Source organism: Chenopodium quinoa, unplaced genomic scaffold, assembly GCF_001683475.1.
Source record: "Chenopodium quinoa cultivar QQ74 unplaced genomic scaffold, ASM168347v1, whole genome shotgun sequence".
In the NCBI taxonomy this organism is placed as follows: domain Eukaryota; kingdom Viridiplantae; phylum Streptophyta; class Magnoliopsida; order Caryophyllales; family Amaranthaceae; genus Chenopodium; species Chenopodium quinoa.
Window position 1 is genome coordinate 7,301,586 of NW_018743292.1, and position 12,947 is coordinate 7,314,532.

At 36.1% G+C, this 12,947-nt stretch overlaps 1 protein-coding gene across 1 annotated transcript; it reads left to right on the forward strand.

The window, feature by feature from the left end:
• Positions 1 to 5,517: 5,517 nt before the first annotated feature.
• LOC110735885 (pentatricopeptide repeat-containing protein At1g63130, mitochondrial-like) lies at positions 5,518 to 7,698 on the forward strand. The gene is made up of 3 exons (XM_021916062.1): positions 5,518 to 6,710; positions 6,975 to 7,205; positions 7,391 to 7,698. Exons 1-3 carry the CDS (start codon positions 6,200 to 6,202, stop codon positions 7,696 to 7,698), a joined length of 1,050 nt encoding a protein of 349 aa, XP_021771754.1. The 5' UTR covers positions 5,518 to 6,199.
• The last annotated feature ends 5,249 nt before the right edge of the window (positions 7,699 to 12,947 follow it).

Consider the following 12,947-nt stretch of genomic DNA (forward strand, 5'->3'; position numbering starts at 1 on the left):
CTTATAAAAAAAAGGTGGCAATAAGGGACAAAAATGAGTTTTTATTTGTGAGGAGGGACCTTTACACAGAAAGTGGGATTTGACCCACCAACCTGGCACCCATCCCTTCCTCTACCAGGAAACTCCAGCGCTGACCACCCTAGCCCAACTCCTTTCTTGGTAGGATTCCCTTCCTCTTCCCTGAAACCCCCTCCCCTTTTCAAGGTAGCCTTCCCTACAGCCCCACCACCCTCTTTCCCCCCTCTGTTGTCGGCGCCGACCTCGGCTTCCAAGCTTCCCCACGCCGACGACCCTCCCCACTTTCCCCACCTTCTTTCCCTCTCTTTCCTCCTCTCATTTCTCTACTTTTGCGTGAAGATCGATCTTCGTTTTTGCAAATTTTGCACACATCCAATTTGCTTCTGAAACTTCTGAATTTACTCGGTCGAACCCAATTTCTTCACAAATTCATCCAATTCCATACCCTAAATTCATTAACTCATTCAGAAATTTGATTTCATCTCCTTTCTTTGCTTGATTATCTCATCCCTAAATTCTAACGTTAGGGTGGAGGAAATCGCTTGAAGATTTTTACAGTAATCGGGGTGGAGGAAAGGGAGTGGGGGTGGGGAAAGGGGAGGAGTGGGCTGCCATGAAAGGGGTGGGGGCTGCGGTGTTCGAGTCAGTGCCGACAATGGATGGGGAGAAGGGTGGCTGGGGCTGGTAAGGTTGTCGTGAAAGGGGAGGGGAAAGAGGGAGGTAGTGGGGGTGGAGGAAAGAGGTGGCTGCCGTGAAAGGGGTAGGGCTAATTAAGGTGGTTTTCGGGCACAGGTTCCTCCTCTCAAAAAAAAAAAAAATCCATTTTTGATCCCTCTTTCTTTTAAATGGTCCTTTCTCTCAAAATAGTGGATATATAAGGTTCTTTGTAACAAATTTTCCTTATTATTATTTTTTGGTAAAATTAGAAAATAATACCAGTAAAAAGCCACGATTTTGATTATAACACCACAAAAAAAAAAAAACTTTTATTATAACACCACCAAAAAAATCCAAAATTTTGATTTCACCACCACTTAACGGATTCTTGGATGGAATCCGTTAGTGGGGCCTCAGAAGACACGTGTCAAGTGTCTATTGGTTAAAATAAATAAATTAAAAAAAAGGAAAAAAAACCTAACCACTAACTAAGCAAGCCCCATCACCGCACCACCTGCCCAGCCACCGCTGTCGCCGGCATCCCCTGCCCTCACATAATCCGGCAAAACCAGCATGAACTCCACCATTTCCCCCCTCCCCGAAAACCACTCCAAGCCCTTCAAACCACCGGAAAAACCACCCAGCCTTTCAAACTTCTTCAGCCCCCCGCACAAACCGCCGCGAAATCCACCCCTTTCCCCAACCCTTGAAACGACAATTGAAATCGGCGGCCGAAATCGACCAATCAAGGGCTGCCATGGTCGATTTCGGCCGTTTTGAGGGTGAAAAGTAAAGGAGGGTCGTTGTTATCAGGGTTACCGGATTTTCGCTACGAGCTGGGTTATTTCGGGGTTGCGCCGTTGCGGCATCTCAGGTTGGGCTACGGTTACGGTTCTGGCTGAGTTCCGCGACGATGGTGGTGATACTGCTGTGGTAGGTGGTGGTGGCGTGATATTGCTGTGGTTCGGCGACGGTGGTGATAAGGGCGATGGAGTTATTGAGGGATAGGGCTGGTGGGGCGATGGAGTATGACGACGGCTTGGTTGGGCACGCGACAGTGAGGCTGGCCGGCGGTGGTGTGTAGGCAAGCCAGCGGTGGTGTTGGTGGCTGGGTTAGGGTTTAGGATTTAGGATTTTTTTTTTTAATTTCTTGTTTTTCTTAAACCAATAAACAACTAACACGTGTACATGGGGCCCCACTAATGGTGAAATCAAAATTTTAGATTTTTTTGTGGTGTTATAATAAAAGGTTTTTTTTTTTTTGGTGTTATAATCAAAATCGTGGCTTTTTACTGGTGTTATTTTCTAAGTTTACCTTATTTTTTTTTTAATTTTAAACGAATAAGATAAATGATTTTAAAAAAGTAAAGTGCCTTATGTCGTAATAACCCACCAACAAATAGCGGGGTAAATAGCGCAAATTTCAAAAGGCTTAAATATTGCGAAGAGTTTGATGTACTCCCTCCGTTCCTGAAAGTTCGATTCACTTTGCATTTGCGCGGTCTCTAATGAACATCTTTAACCATGGATATCTTCGGCTATGTATAAGTGAAAATTATAAAAAGTTGATATTCGAAAATTTTATAATAAGGGGAATCTAATAAGACCCCAGCCTCATACTAATTTATTTCTATTGTACTTCCTCCATTCTAGTAATATTGCAACAACTGAACTTTTGCACTATCCATTACGCTTGTTTGACTACATATTATGATTTATACGTAAAGTAAATATAGTCTTGTGGGGTCTTGTTAGATTCGTCTTGTAAAATACTTTCACAATATCAACATTTTAAAATTTTTACTCTTAAATAATTATGGATATTTAACATATAAAATGTGCTTTGGGATGCGTAATTTTATCTTTGTTGCAATATTTGTGGAAAAGAGGAAGTATAAATCATAATTTGTGGTTATTTTATTTTATTTTGACCAGATGAATAGTAAGTGAATCGAACTTTTAGGAACGGAGGTAGTATGAGAAGTGAGGCTTGGAGATGGGAATTGAAGAGATGAGATGTTTAATTTGTGGAAAGGGGATATTATACTAGTAGATGGGATTGAGAATAAAATGATCTATTTCCATGGTTGTATTACCTAATCAGTATTAATAGAGGTGAAATTAAAATAAATAGAAACGGCCAATTTGTCATTAATATTAAGGATACAATATTAGTAAGGGAGCTATATTTTGATATCTCTTTTCAATCAAGCAGATCTAATAAGTTCCATCATGTTCAATCATTTCTTACAAGTTACAATCAGATTCAATAAATTCAGATAAGTACTAAAAAGTTTAAATAAGTTCAGGTCTAATCAGGTGAAGAGAACATACCGTAAGAGTGCTATTTTTTTTTTTTTTATATATCTCATTAATTTCCATCACAAACCAAGTAAGGGATTATCAATCATAAAACTTAACCCAATTTCAACCATCTTGTCCTCAAACTCTTGTTCACATATTGACATATATCAAATGCTATATGTGAGTAATATATATAGTACAGAGTATATAGAATATAATCTTCAGATACGCTGTAAAATAAATGCGATTTATTTTGTTTTTTTGACGGGAAAATAGATGCAATCTTAAGACTCCATTATGGTTATTAGACAAGATAGCCTAATAGGTATATGGTTTCGTTCAAGGTTAAAAGATACTCCGTATTTATTGGACATGACTCTTAATGGACATGGAGTTTGCAGGACAAATTCAATACATAAGTATAATGTTTGCCCAATGTTGTTCAAAAAAATAATGTTTGCCCAATTATTATTTTCATTTATTTTATTTTTTTACATAAAATTAATACAAAACAAAAAATAAATATTGTAAAACTCTAAAATTTTCTCTGTTCTCTATCTTCAAACCTAGCCACCATAGTAAAATTTAGGGATTGCCATCGATTTTTATCGATGGTAAGCCCTAAATTCTTCTTTAATTTAATGTTTTTAGCCAATAAAGATCACCAACAGTATGGTGATTATAGTCAGTCCCTCCATGTAGGGTTTAGTCAGTTTCCTAATGGTGAGATGTTTAGTATTGTTTGTTTGTTTGTTTTTCATGTGTGTAGGGATACAACTTTGAAAGATTTGTCTTGCAAATTCGTGGAATTGCGGATATGTTGGTTTAGGGGTGCAGATTTAGAAGATTCGTCTTGCGTCTTGCAAATTTGCAGATCTTGATGACCAATCAAATTTTATCACTTTTGCGACTATACATCAATGGACCTCCGTCAAGAACGATGCAAAGACATCTAAAATTATTTAGGAGCAGTTCAGAAGCAATGCCATTAGTTTAGGGGTGATTAATTCTTATATTGATAATTTAAATCTCTTAAGGGATGATTGTAATTGCTGAATGACCATTATTATTTAATAATCACCCCTCCCTATTAAAGAAAACCTCTCCTCTCTCTAAAACCCTAGCCTCATTGTTGAATTTTGGAGGGGCTTTCATTGGTTTTTACCGACGAAAAGCCCCAATCGTAGTTTTTGTGTGCCTTTTCTCTCTTATTTTAGGTTTATAATAACTCTTCCTCTTCTAGGAGGAACATTTCTCCCTTGAAAGACAGGGTTTTTCTTCTTCTTTTGGAGGATTTGGCTCCTTCGAAAGACCGGGTTTTTCTTCTCTCTTTTGAGGGAGGATTTGCCTTTTTATTTTATGGATTGCTATAGAGTTGTTTCGTGGGTAAAATTTTGACTATGAGGTCTCGATCGGTTTTTGTTGGTCTTAATTTTTATTGAGGAATTCTCCAAAATTCAATACTCCTCCCGTTTCATAACAATGTTATTGTTTACATAAATCAATGCAAATGGCCAAATATTTGCAAATCTTTGATCGCAAATATCTTTAACCTCACACTAGCAAAAATTATAAAAGTTAGATATTAATAATGTACTCAACTAAACGAATCAAACTAGATCACATATGACTATGTTTGTTCTTATGAATTAAGATAAATTTAGAAGATTTCCTCCCATTTTAATAGTTAAAAGATTCCAAATGAGAACATCATTATGAAGGAAGGAGTATAATTCAAGTGAGATCCATTGATTCTACAATCACTGAGGTAGCTCCACCAAGTGAATGCCAAGTTGCTAACTACTCCCTTTGTTTCGGGGTATTTTAACCCCCTTTTATAGACAAATGAGAGGCCGACAAGTGGCCCAATTATAAGCCGACACGTGGCATCCTGCTCAACAAAAAGGCCAAACATGAGCATGACACGTGGCCTAAGAGAGAAATCAAATAATGAGAGGAATTTTAAAGGGGAAATGTTATGTATATGTAAATACATAACAATGATTAAAATATTCTAAAAACACATGGTAGAGAGAGAAAAGAGGAGAGAGATAGGAAGAGAGAGGTCTGTAGGTGGACCCCACCTATATTTTAGTCAGATTGTCTCACGTAATGGGAGCCCACATGCTGATTGTTCCACTGTAAATAATACCATTGAATCTTCAGTGGTACTATTTATGCATAAATTTAGTACAACTGAATGCATATATAATACCACTATATGCATATATAGTATCACCGTATGTTCAGTGGTATTATTTGATCATCCGATGATACCACTCTCGTATATATATGTAATTACATGAATGTCCCTTGTTATGCATTTCTACATGCATAACATTCCTCCATTAGTACTTGCTCAAATAATGAAGGGCTCAAAGCCCATTAAAGGATGAATACCTAGTATAAAGCAAACCCAAATACACGTGACAACCACGTATAGGGCAACCGATCTTCCTAGGCTATGAAACCCTAGGAGCATGATCTCCCACATCCCTATAAATACCCCATAATTCCATGATGGGAATAAGACTTCACAATTACCAAAGGTACAATGCCCAAATATGCTCTCACTTCTCTCTACTTTCTCTCTCTAAACTTCCGTTGTCGGTCACTAACTTAATCTTCGGAGGCGGATCTCCAATAAGCCAGAGATTCCTTGTTTTGCAAGTGTTCAGGCCGTACGGATGTTGCATGATTCGTTGTTTTGCAAGTGTTCAGGCTGTACGGATGTTGCATTCCGGATCTGTCTCCCGAGGGAATTCATACCCCCTTTCAGGTTATCCCAAAAATCCATGTAACACCCTATATCTTTTTTGTTTTGGCTCCATTGTATTTTTGAGGGGTCGAAGCAAGTTTAAAAATGTTTACCACAATTCCTCAATAATCTATATATATAATGTCGAGTGAGATTTTATTAATCGTGTTACCATGTGTACCAAAAAAAATAAAAATAAAAAAACAAAAAAAATAAAAAATAAAAAAATAACCGTTCTCTGTTCTCGCCAACATTATTAAACTTGGTTTTCAACCTAATATTGTCACCTTTACTACTCTCATCAATGGCTTCATTCACTCTAATCAATTTTCGAAAGCCGTTCCATTGTTGGATAAAATTCTCAAGCTTGGCCTCCAACCCACATTAGTCACCTATGGTTCTATCTTCAAAGGTCTCTGTAGGTCCGGTGATAATGCCGGTGCTCTCAAACTCCTTAGAAATATGGAGTCTTATGGCCATTTTATGCCTAATGTTGTCATTTACAACACCCTCATTGATAGTCTCTGTAAAGACAATTTATTACCTCAGGCTCTCCGCCTTTTCAAGGAGTTGAAAGTCAAGGGAATATCCCCTAATGTTGTCACCTATAATACCTTAATTCGAGGTATGTTAACTTTGGGACAACCGAAAGAGGCTCAAGAAATGCTGACTGAGATGTTGAGGAACAACATAACTCCTACCACTGAGACCTACAACATGTTGATTGATATGTATTGTAAAGATGGCAAGGTTGGTGAAGCACGAGACATTTTTGTCACCTTTACTACTCTCATTAATGGCTTTATTCACTCTAATCAATTCCACAAAGCTGTTCATTTGTTGGATAAAATTCTCAAGCTTGGCCTCCAACCCACATTAGTCACCTATGGTTCTATCTTCAAAGGTCTCTGTAGGTCCGTTGATAATGCCGATGCCCTCAAACTCCTTCGAAATATGGAGTCTTACGGCCATTGTATGCCTGGTGTTGTCATTTATAGCACCATCATTGATAGCTTCTGAAAAGACCAGTTATTACCTCAGGCTCTCCATCTTTTCAAGGAGATGAAAGTCAAGGGAATTTCCCCTAATGTTGTCACCTATAATACCTTAATTCGAGGTATGTGCACTTTGGGACAACAGAAAGAGGCTGAAGAAATGCTGACTTAGATGTTGGGGAACAAAATAACTCCTAACACTGAGACCTACAACACGTTGATTGATATGTATTGTAAAGAAGGCAAGGTTGGTGAAGCACTAGACATATTTGAATACATGGCTCAGATAGGTTTGGTTCCCAATATCATCACTTACAACACTTTGTTAGATGGATATTGTTTACGCAGTGAGATGGATGAGGCAGAAAAGCTTATGGATTTGATAGTTGAAAATGGTTGCAAACCTAATGTAGCTACTTACAACAACTTAATCAATGGCTATTGCAAGTCTAAAAAGATTGACAGAGCTCTTGGTCTGCTCCAAGTAATGCATTCTAACGGATTAGCCCCTAATGCTATCACATACAACACTCTTATAGATGCCTTGTGCAAAGTGAATCAGCTCAAGCTTGCACACAAGTTTTTCAAGGAAATGGAAGCTCATGGACTTTAGCCAAGTGTAATCCCTTAGAATTCATTGCTTGATGGCATGTGTAAGAATGGAAAATAGATGAGGCAATCGCAACAATGAAGCAAATGGAGATTACTGGAGTGGTCCCTAATTATGTTACATATTGTATCCTAATGGATGGTTTGTGTGATGCTCAACGCCTTAGCGAAGCGGTGGACATCTTCTCCTTACTCATAGCTAAAGAGCTGCAAGATGTTTATGCTTACAACATAATGATAAAAGGGTTTTGTAAAGAAGGGTTGCTAGCAAAAGCCGATGAATTATTGAAGAATATGGAGGACAATGGATGCTTTCCAGATGAATGCCCTTCAATACAATTATTAGAGGATTTATAGATGGAAAGGATGTTAGGAGAGCTTTAGAGCTTGTCAGCTTAATGAGAATTAAAGAGTTTGCTGCTGATAATCACACTATATTGTCATTTGTGAAGTTACTCACTGATCCAAATATCGGTGATGCAGACAAGGATTTGCTGAAAAAGTTTTTTGAGAACTGAGTGTGCGGTAGTTAGAAGCAAAGGTGGAAGGAGCTATGAGTAATGCATATGTGATCAGCTGTGAGCATGTGACAGAGCTGAGAAAACAGACCTCGCAAGTGAAAATTGTGTATTGGTAAGTCATATCTTTAATGTGTTTCAATCGATTGAAGGCAATAACCTTAATGCCTGTGATTTGGAGCATATGCATGTGATTACATTCAGTCTTCTTTACTTTTCTTTGCATAGGGGTCAATAATTATCCCATTTACATAATTATATACCTATGCTGTGTACAATGCAATTATTGTACACACGGGTCTATTAAGTTTGATCCATTCGCTGGAAATGTGTTAATTGAATTTCCTGAGGCTTGTTTTAGCTTTCTGTAGAATAACAAGTCATTGAAATCACTGTTATTTTAGTATAATTTTTCTTCGTCAGGGCACTAGGATGTAAGCTGAACTGAACTCACGTTTTAAGCCCAGAATCAGTTCATTTTAACATGCTGTCTTTTGTTAATTTCTTCTCTGTTTTTCCATTCTGGAGAAAAAGATAAGAATCAAAATGTGTGAAAAAAATTAGGTTTAGAGATCAATTGGAGCTGGTTAGGCTGCTATTTCAGATTGGTCCAACCAGCCTGATTCACTTTTCATACAAAACAAATCTAGACGTGAAAACACAAAATTGATACAATAAGAATGAACACCAGCAAAGTTTATTTTACAACATGTTGCCCAATCTCATTGGAGCTCTATGTGTAGCTAAGCCTGTAGTAATAGCCACAAGTTTTGAGTTCGGAACAGAAAACACATGCTTAGCCAGGGGATAAAAGATATTAAGCAACTGAGATACTGTCCATACTGATGTAATGTGCAACAAGCCGGAAAATAAAATAATGGTTTCATTGAAGCTTTTGCTCCTTTTTAGGGACACTTGCATCTTGCTGAACTGAAACCATGAACATAGTTGCAGCTTTGGTCATATAAAGTTAAAAAAGGATATTAGCTTCCTGGTAACCTTGAAGGAGTGATATTTTAGTGTATTCCTCCTCTGTCAAATCATTTCTACCTTCGACATCAAAGTCACCATCAAGAACATCAATCTTAATCTTCAGAGAAGATTCAGGGCCAAAATAAACTCTGTTGTCAGACTCATCAAGCAACTCCACTTCAAGCTTAACGTCTTGATCTTCTATTTTGGTCATGGTAAAGAGTGTAGCAGGTAAATTACCCTTAAACTGCAATTTCAAGTACCTTGATGCAGATGGCTTAGCCTGTTGAGGCAACGTTAACTGTTATAAGTTGTAGGTGGATCATAAAGAATTTAGAATTCGTTCATGACCGTAAATTCTTGCACCAAGCCTTACTCCAAAAGTCAGGTATATAAAGCAAATGTGGATTAACCTGTAAAATTTGTATCCAATTGATGCGCTTGCTTTCCATCTGCTAGTCAGTTGCATTTATTTTCTGATAACTTCCTTTGAATATTATCAGTACTAGAGCTCAAGTTTAGCTGTATCTAAGCCATGGCACAAATACAAGAACATGACATTAAAGATCGATAACACCAGTTGTGTTTACTTTGCAAAGGAGTCAATCTGACCATTGTACGTAATTACACTTGTTGGCTTGTTGCACGCATCTACTTGGTTTAATCCATTACTTGAGATGCGTTAATTGTATTTCATGAGGCATGTTTCAGCTTTCTGCAAAATAACTAGTCATTGAAATTGTTGTGTCATTGAAGATTTTGCTTCTTCAAGGTACTAGGAACTTGCTGAATTAAATTCATGTTTGGATCTGATCACATAGCATAGTTATAAGTTCGAAATCATGTCATTTTCACCTGATGTTCTTTTGTTATTTTTCCTCTTTTCCCATTTTGAAAAAAAAAAGAAAAGAATGAAGCAAAAGGGGTTAAAAAAAAGTCTGTAGAATTGTGATATGCTTGTTCGCAGACTTTACTTGTTTGCTGTTTGTTTATTTGAAAATTAGAATATGATTGGATATACAACTGCCATGTAAAATGAGGCATATATATATATATATATATATATATATATATATATATATATATATATATATATATATATATATATATATATATATATATATATATATATATATATATATATATATATATATATATATATATATATATATATATATATATATATATATATATATACGGGGAGGTTCCGCTGAAAACAGAGCTTATGGTGAAAACTAAAAACAAGCAATCTTAGCCATTGAATGTTCACTAGATCATCTGATGGTGTGAAACAACCTAGAGGTCACTATATACAAAAATAAGGTCATTATATCAAGTTATATTAATTTTGATGACACTTACACCGAGGTCACTATATATAGAAATAAGGTAACTATATCAATTTTTACAATATTTACTTTGAGATCACTATATACAAAAATAGGGTAATTATATCAATTTTGACTACATTTACATAAAGGTCACTATATGCAAAAATAAGGTAACTACATCAATTTACAGAGGCCACATTTATATAGAGGCCACTATATATAAAAATAACGAAGGTCACTATATATAAAAATTAGGTAATTATATCAATTTTGACAACATTGACCACATTGATATAGAAGTCACTATTTACAAAAATAAGGTAACTATCATCAGATAACTTCTCTTTCTCCTCCTTGTCATCAGATAACTTCTCCTGCTCCTCCTTGTCATCCTACTGCTCCTTATCATAAGATAACTTCCTGCTCATTAAAATTTACACTAAGAAAATAATTAGCTATTATTAATTTTGACTAAATCACACTATGAACTGCCAAAAATCAATTAACAACTAGAGCAATCAATGTGAGTAATCAATTAACTAAAATTGATCCAATGCGACAAACTTTAGATTAAACTTTAGATCCACCTGCTGCCTATATATAGATGCATGGTACTGAATGATGAGCTTCTCTTCTTGTTCTGTGAATTCTTCATGCTTAAGGTCAGGCCTCAGGTAGTTAGTACACCTAAGCCTGTAACTCTTACCACGTCTATTAAGTCCTATAAAAACAACTAATTCATTAATATGCATAAACCCTTGATAATTAGTAAAAGAGAACAACAAAAACCTAAGCAAAACAAAGCATATTATTTAGATCTTAAAACACAGCATGAGCTGATAATGACATATAACGACATTAGCCATTTACTGCATAACACAGGGTGTTGTTACTCACAGTAAGATTTTTACTCGCCTCTATCATGTACCCCTCTCACAGCTCCTAAGGGGAACTGTTGGAATCACAATAAATTAATGTTGATTAAATCACTTTTCATAATATGGTGATCCCATAAACATGGTGATTCTATAAACAAACTGAACAAGAGAATTTTGGATCCAATCTTAAATCAATCTACTGTAATACCAAACTATGTACAGTAAATCAACTCACTTCAATTAATTGCCACAACATCACCAAAGGGTTAAAAAAAACAACACTCTAATTAAGCGCGAGTTTGTAATTATCAACCAAATTTACAAAATCAACATTAACAAATCATACATTTTCTGACCTAAATCAAACATTTAGAATTTCTAAAAAAATAGTCATCACTGAAACTCAAATCTCTCATATACAGAGACAAATCAACATTAAAACAATCAAAACTCTAGATTAAAAAATCAAAGATCTAAAAATCGAAAAACAAATCAATGATTCAGACAAAAAAAAATCATTAATTTCAATTGAACAAAAGTAAAATCCAAAAACAAAACAATTGGACAATAATTCATCACTTAATTAAACAAACAGAACCTCATATATGAAGAAATTATAGTAATTAAACAAATTATAGAACAAATTGTTGTAATTACAGTGTCAGAGGAGAGAGAAAGCGAAAGAGAGAGAATACCAAAGAGAAGATGAGCTGCGAGAGTGGCCATGGTGAAGGAGGCGAGAAGGACGAGGAGCGAGAAAGCGAAGAAGCGGAGGACGAAGACGTCGACGATGGAGGTAACAGCGGGAAGAAATCGGTGAGAAAGGCGGCTGATGCTGGTGTTGCTGTGGTAGAGGTGGTGGTGGCGCCGCCGTTGATTCGCCATGGGCGCCAGAAAAAAGCTTCAACAACACTGAAAAAATCATGAAAGCTATAGATCTTCTTCTACTTAGATCTCTGTCTCATCTTTCGGCGCTTCCTCTTCAATCTCCTCATACGCTTCTTCTTCCACTGCAAAAATCAATCAAATCAACAAGTTGAACTTCAAATTAGTTAACAATGGTGGAAAAACTCGACTGAACCGAACAAATCAATGAAATTAAGGAAAAAACTAAAATTAATCGATTAGTAAAACAGGAAATCGAACTAAATTGAACAAAATCGAACAGAAAATCGCAAAATCAAACAAAATCGAACAAAATTGATGAAAATTTCAGAAACCTTAAAACCTCAAATCATGCAAAATATAGCGAAATTAACACAAAGAACTCACCTGATAATAGATCGTAGAGCTGAAAAATTGCTGAAAATCAAAGTAATTGAAGCTGAATTTGAAAAAAGTAGCGTGAAAATTGGGGAAAAAAATGTCGAGAAATTAGGAGAGAGAAAGTAAGAGAGTGGAGGAAGAAGAAAATAACGGAGGAGAGAGAAATTGTTTTCGTGGGAGGAGAGAGAAAATTAGTATATAAACGTTAGACGTCATCCGCTAGATTATAATCTACGGTTAGGATGAATCGTTTTCAGTTTTCACCCTAACATTTGTTTTCACATGATCCATACTCTGTATATATATATATAAGGAAATTAAGGAAAACATTAAGAACCCCTCCTCTCGAGGAGAATTATATCCATATATATTACTAGGCTTTCTTACTGAACTGTATTTGTATAGCATGCTAATTTGGACTGATTGTTTTTCATTTGTGTTTTGGTTTACAGCATAGAATTTCTGTTTTGTAGTACTAAATATTAAATCTTGAGGCATGTTCTCATTATCCTTGGGTATAGACTTGTAAGAGGTGCAAGAAGGTCATGAGCACAGCTAATTTTGAGAGGAAGAAAGAAACAAAAGGGTATCCCCACAATCAGACTGGTTTTCGACATGGCAGCTGAGTTAGTAATCAGATT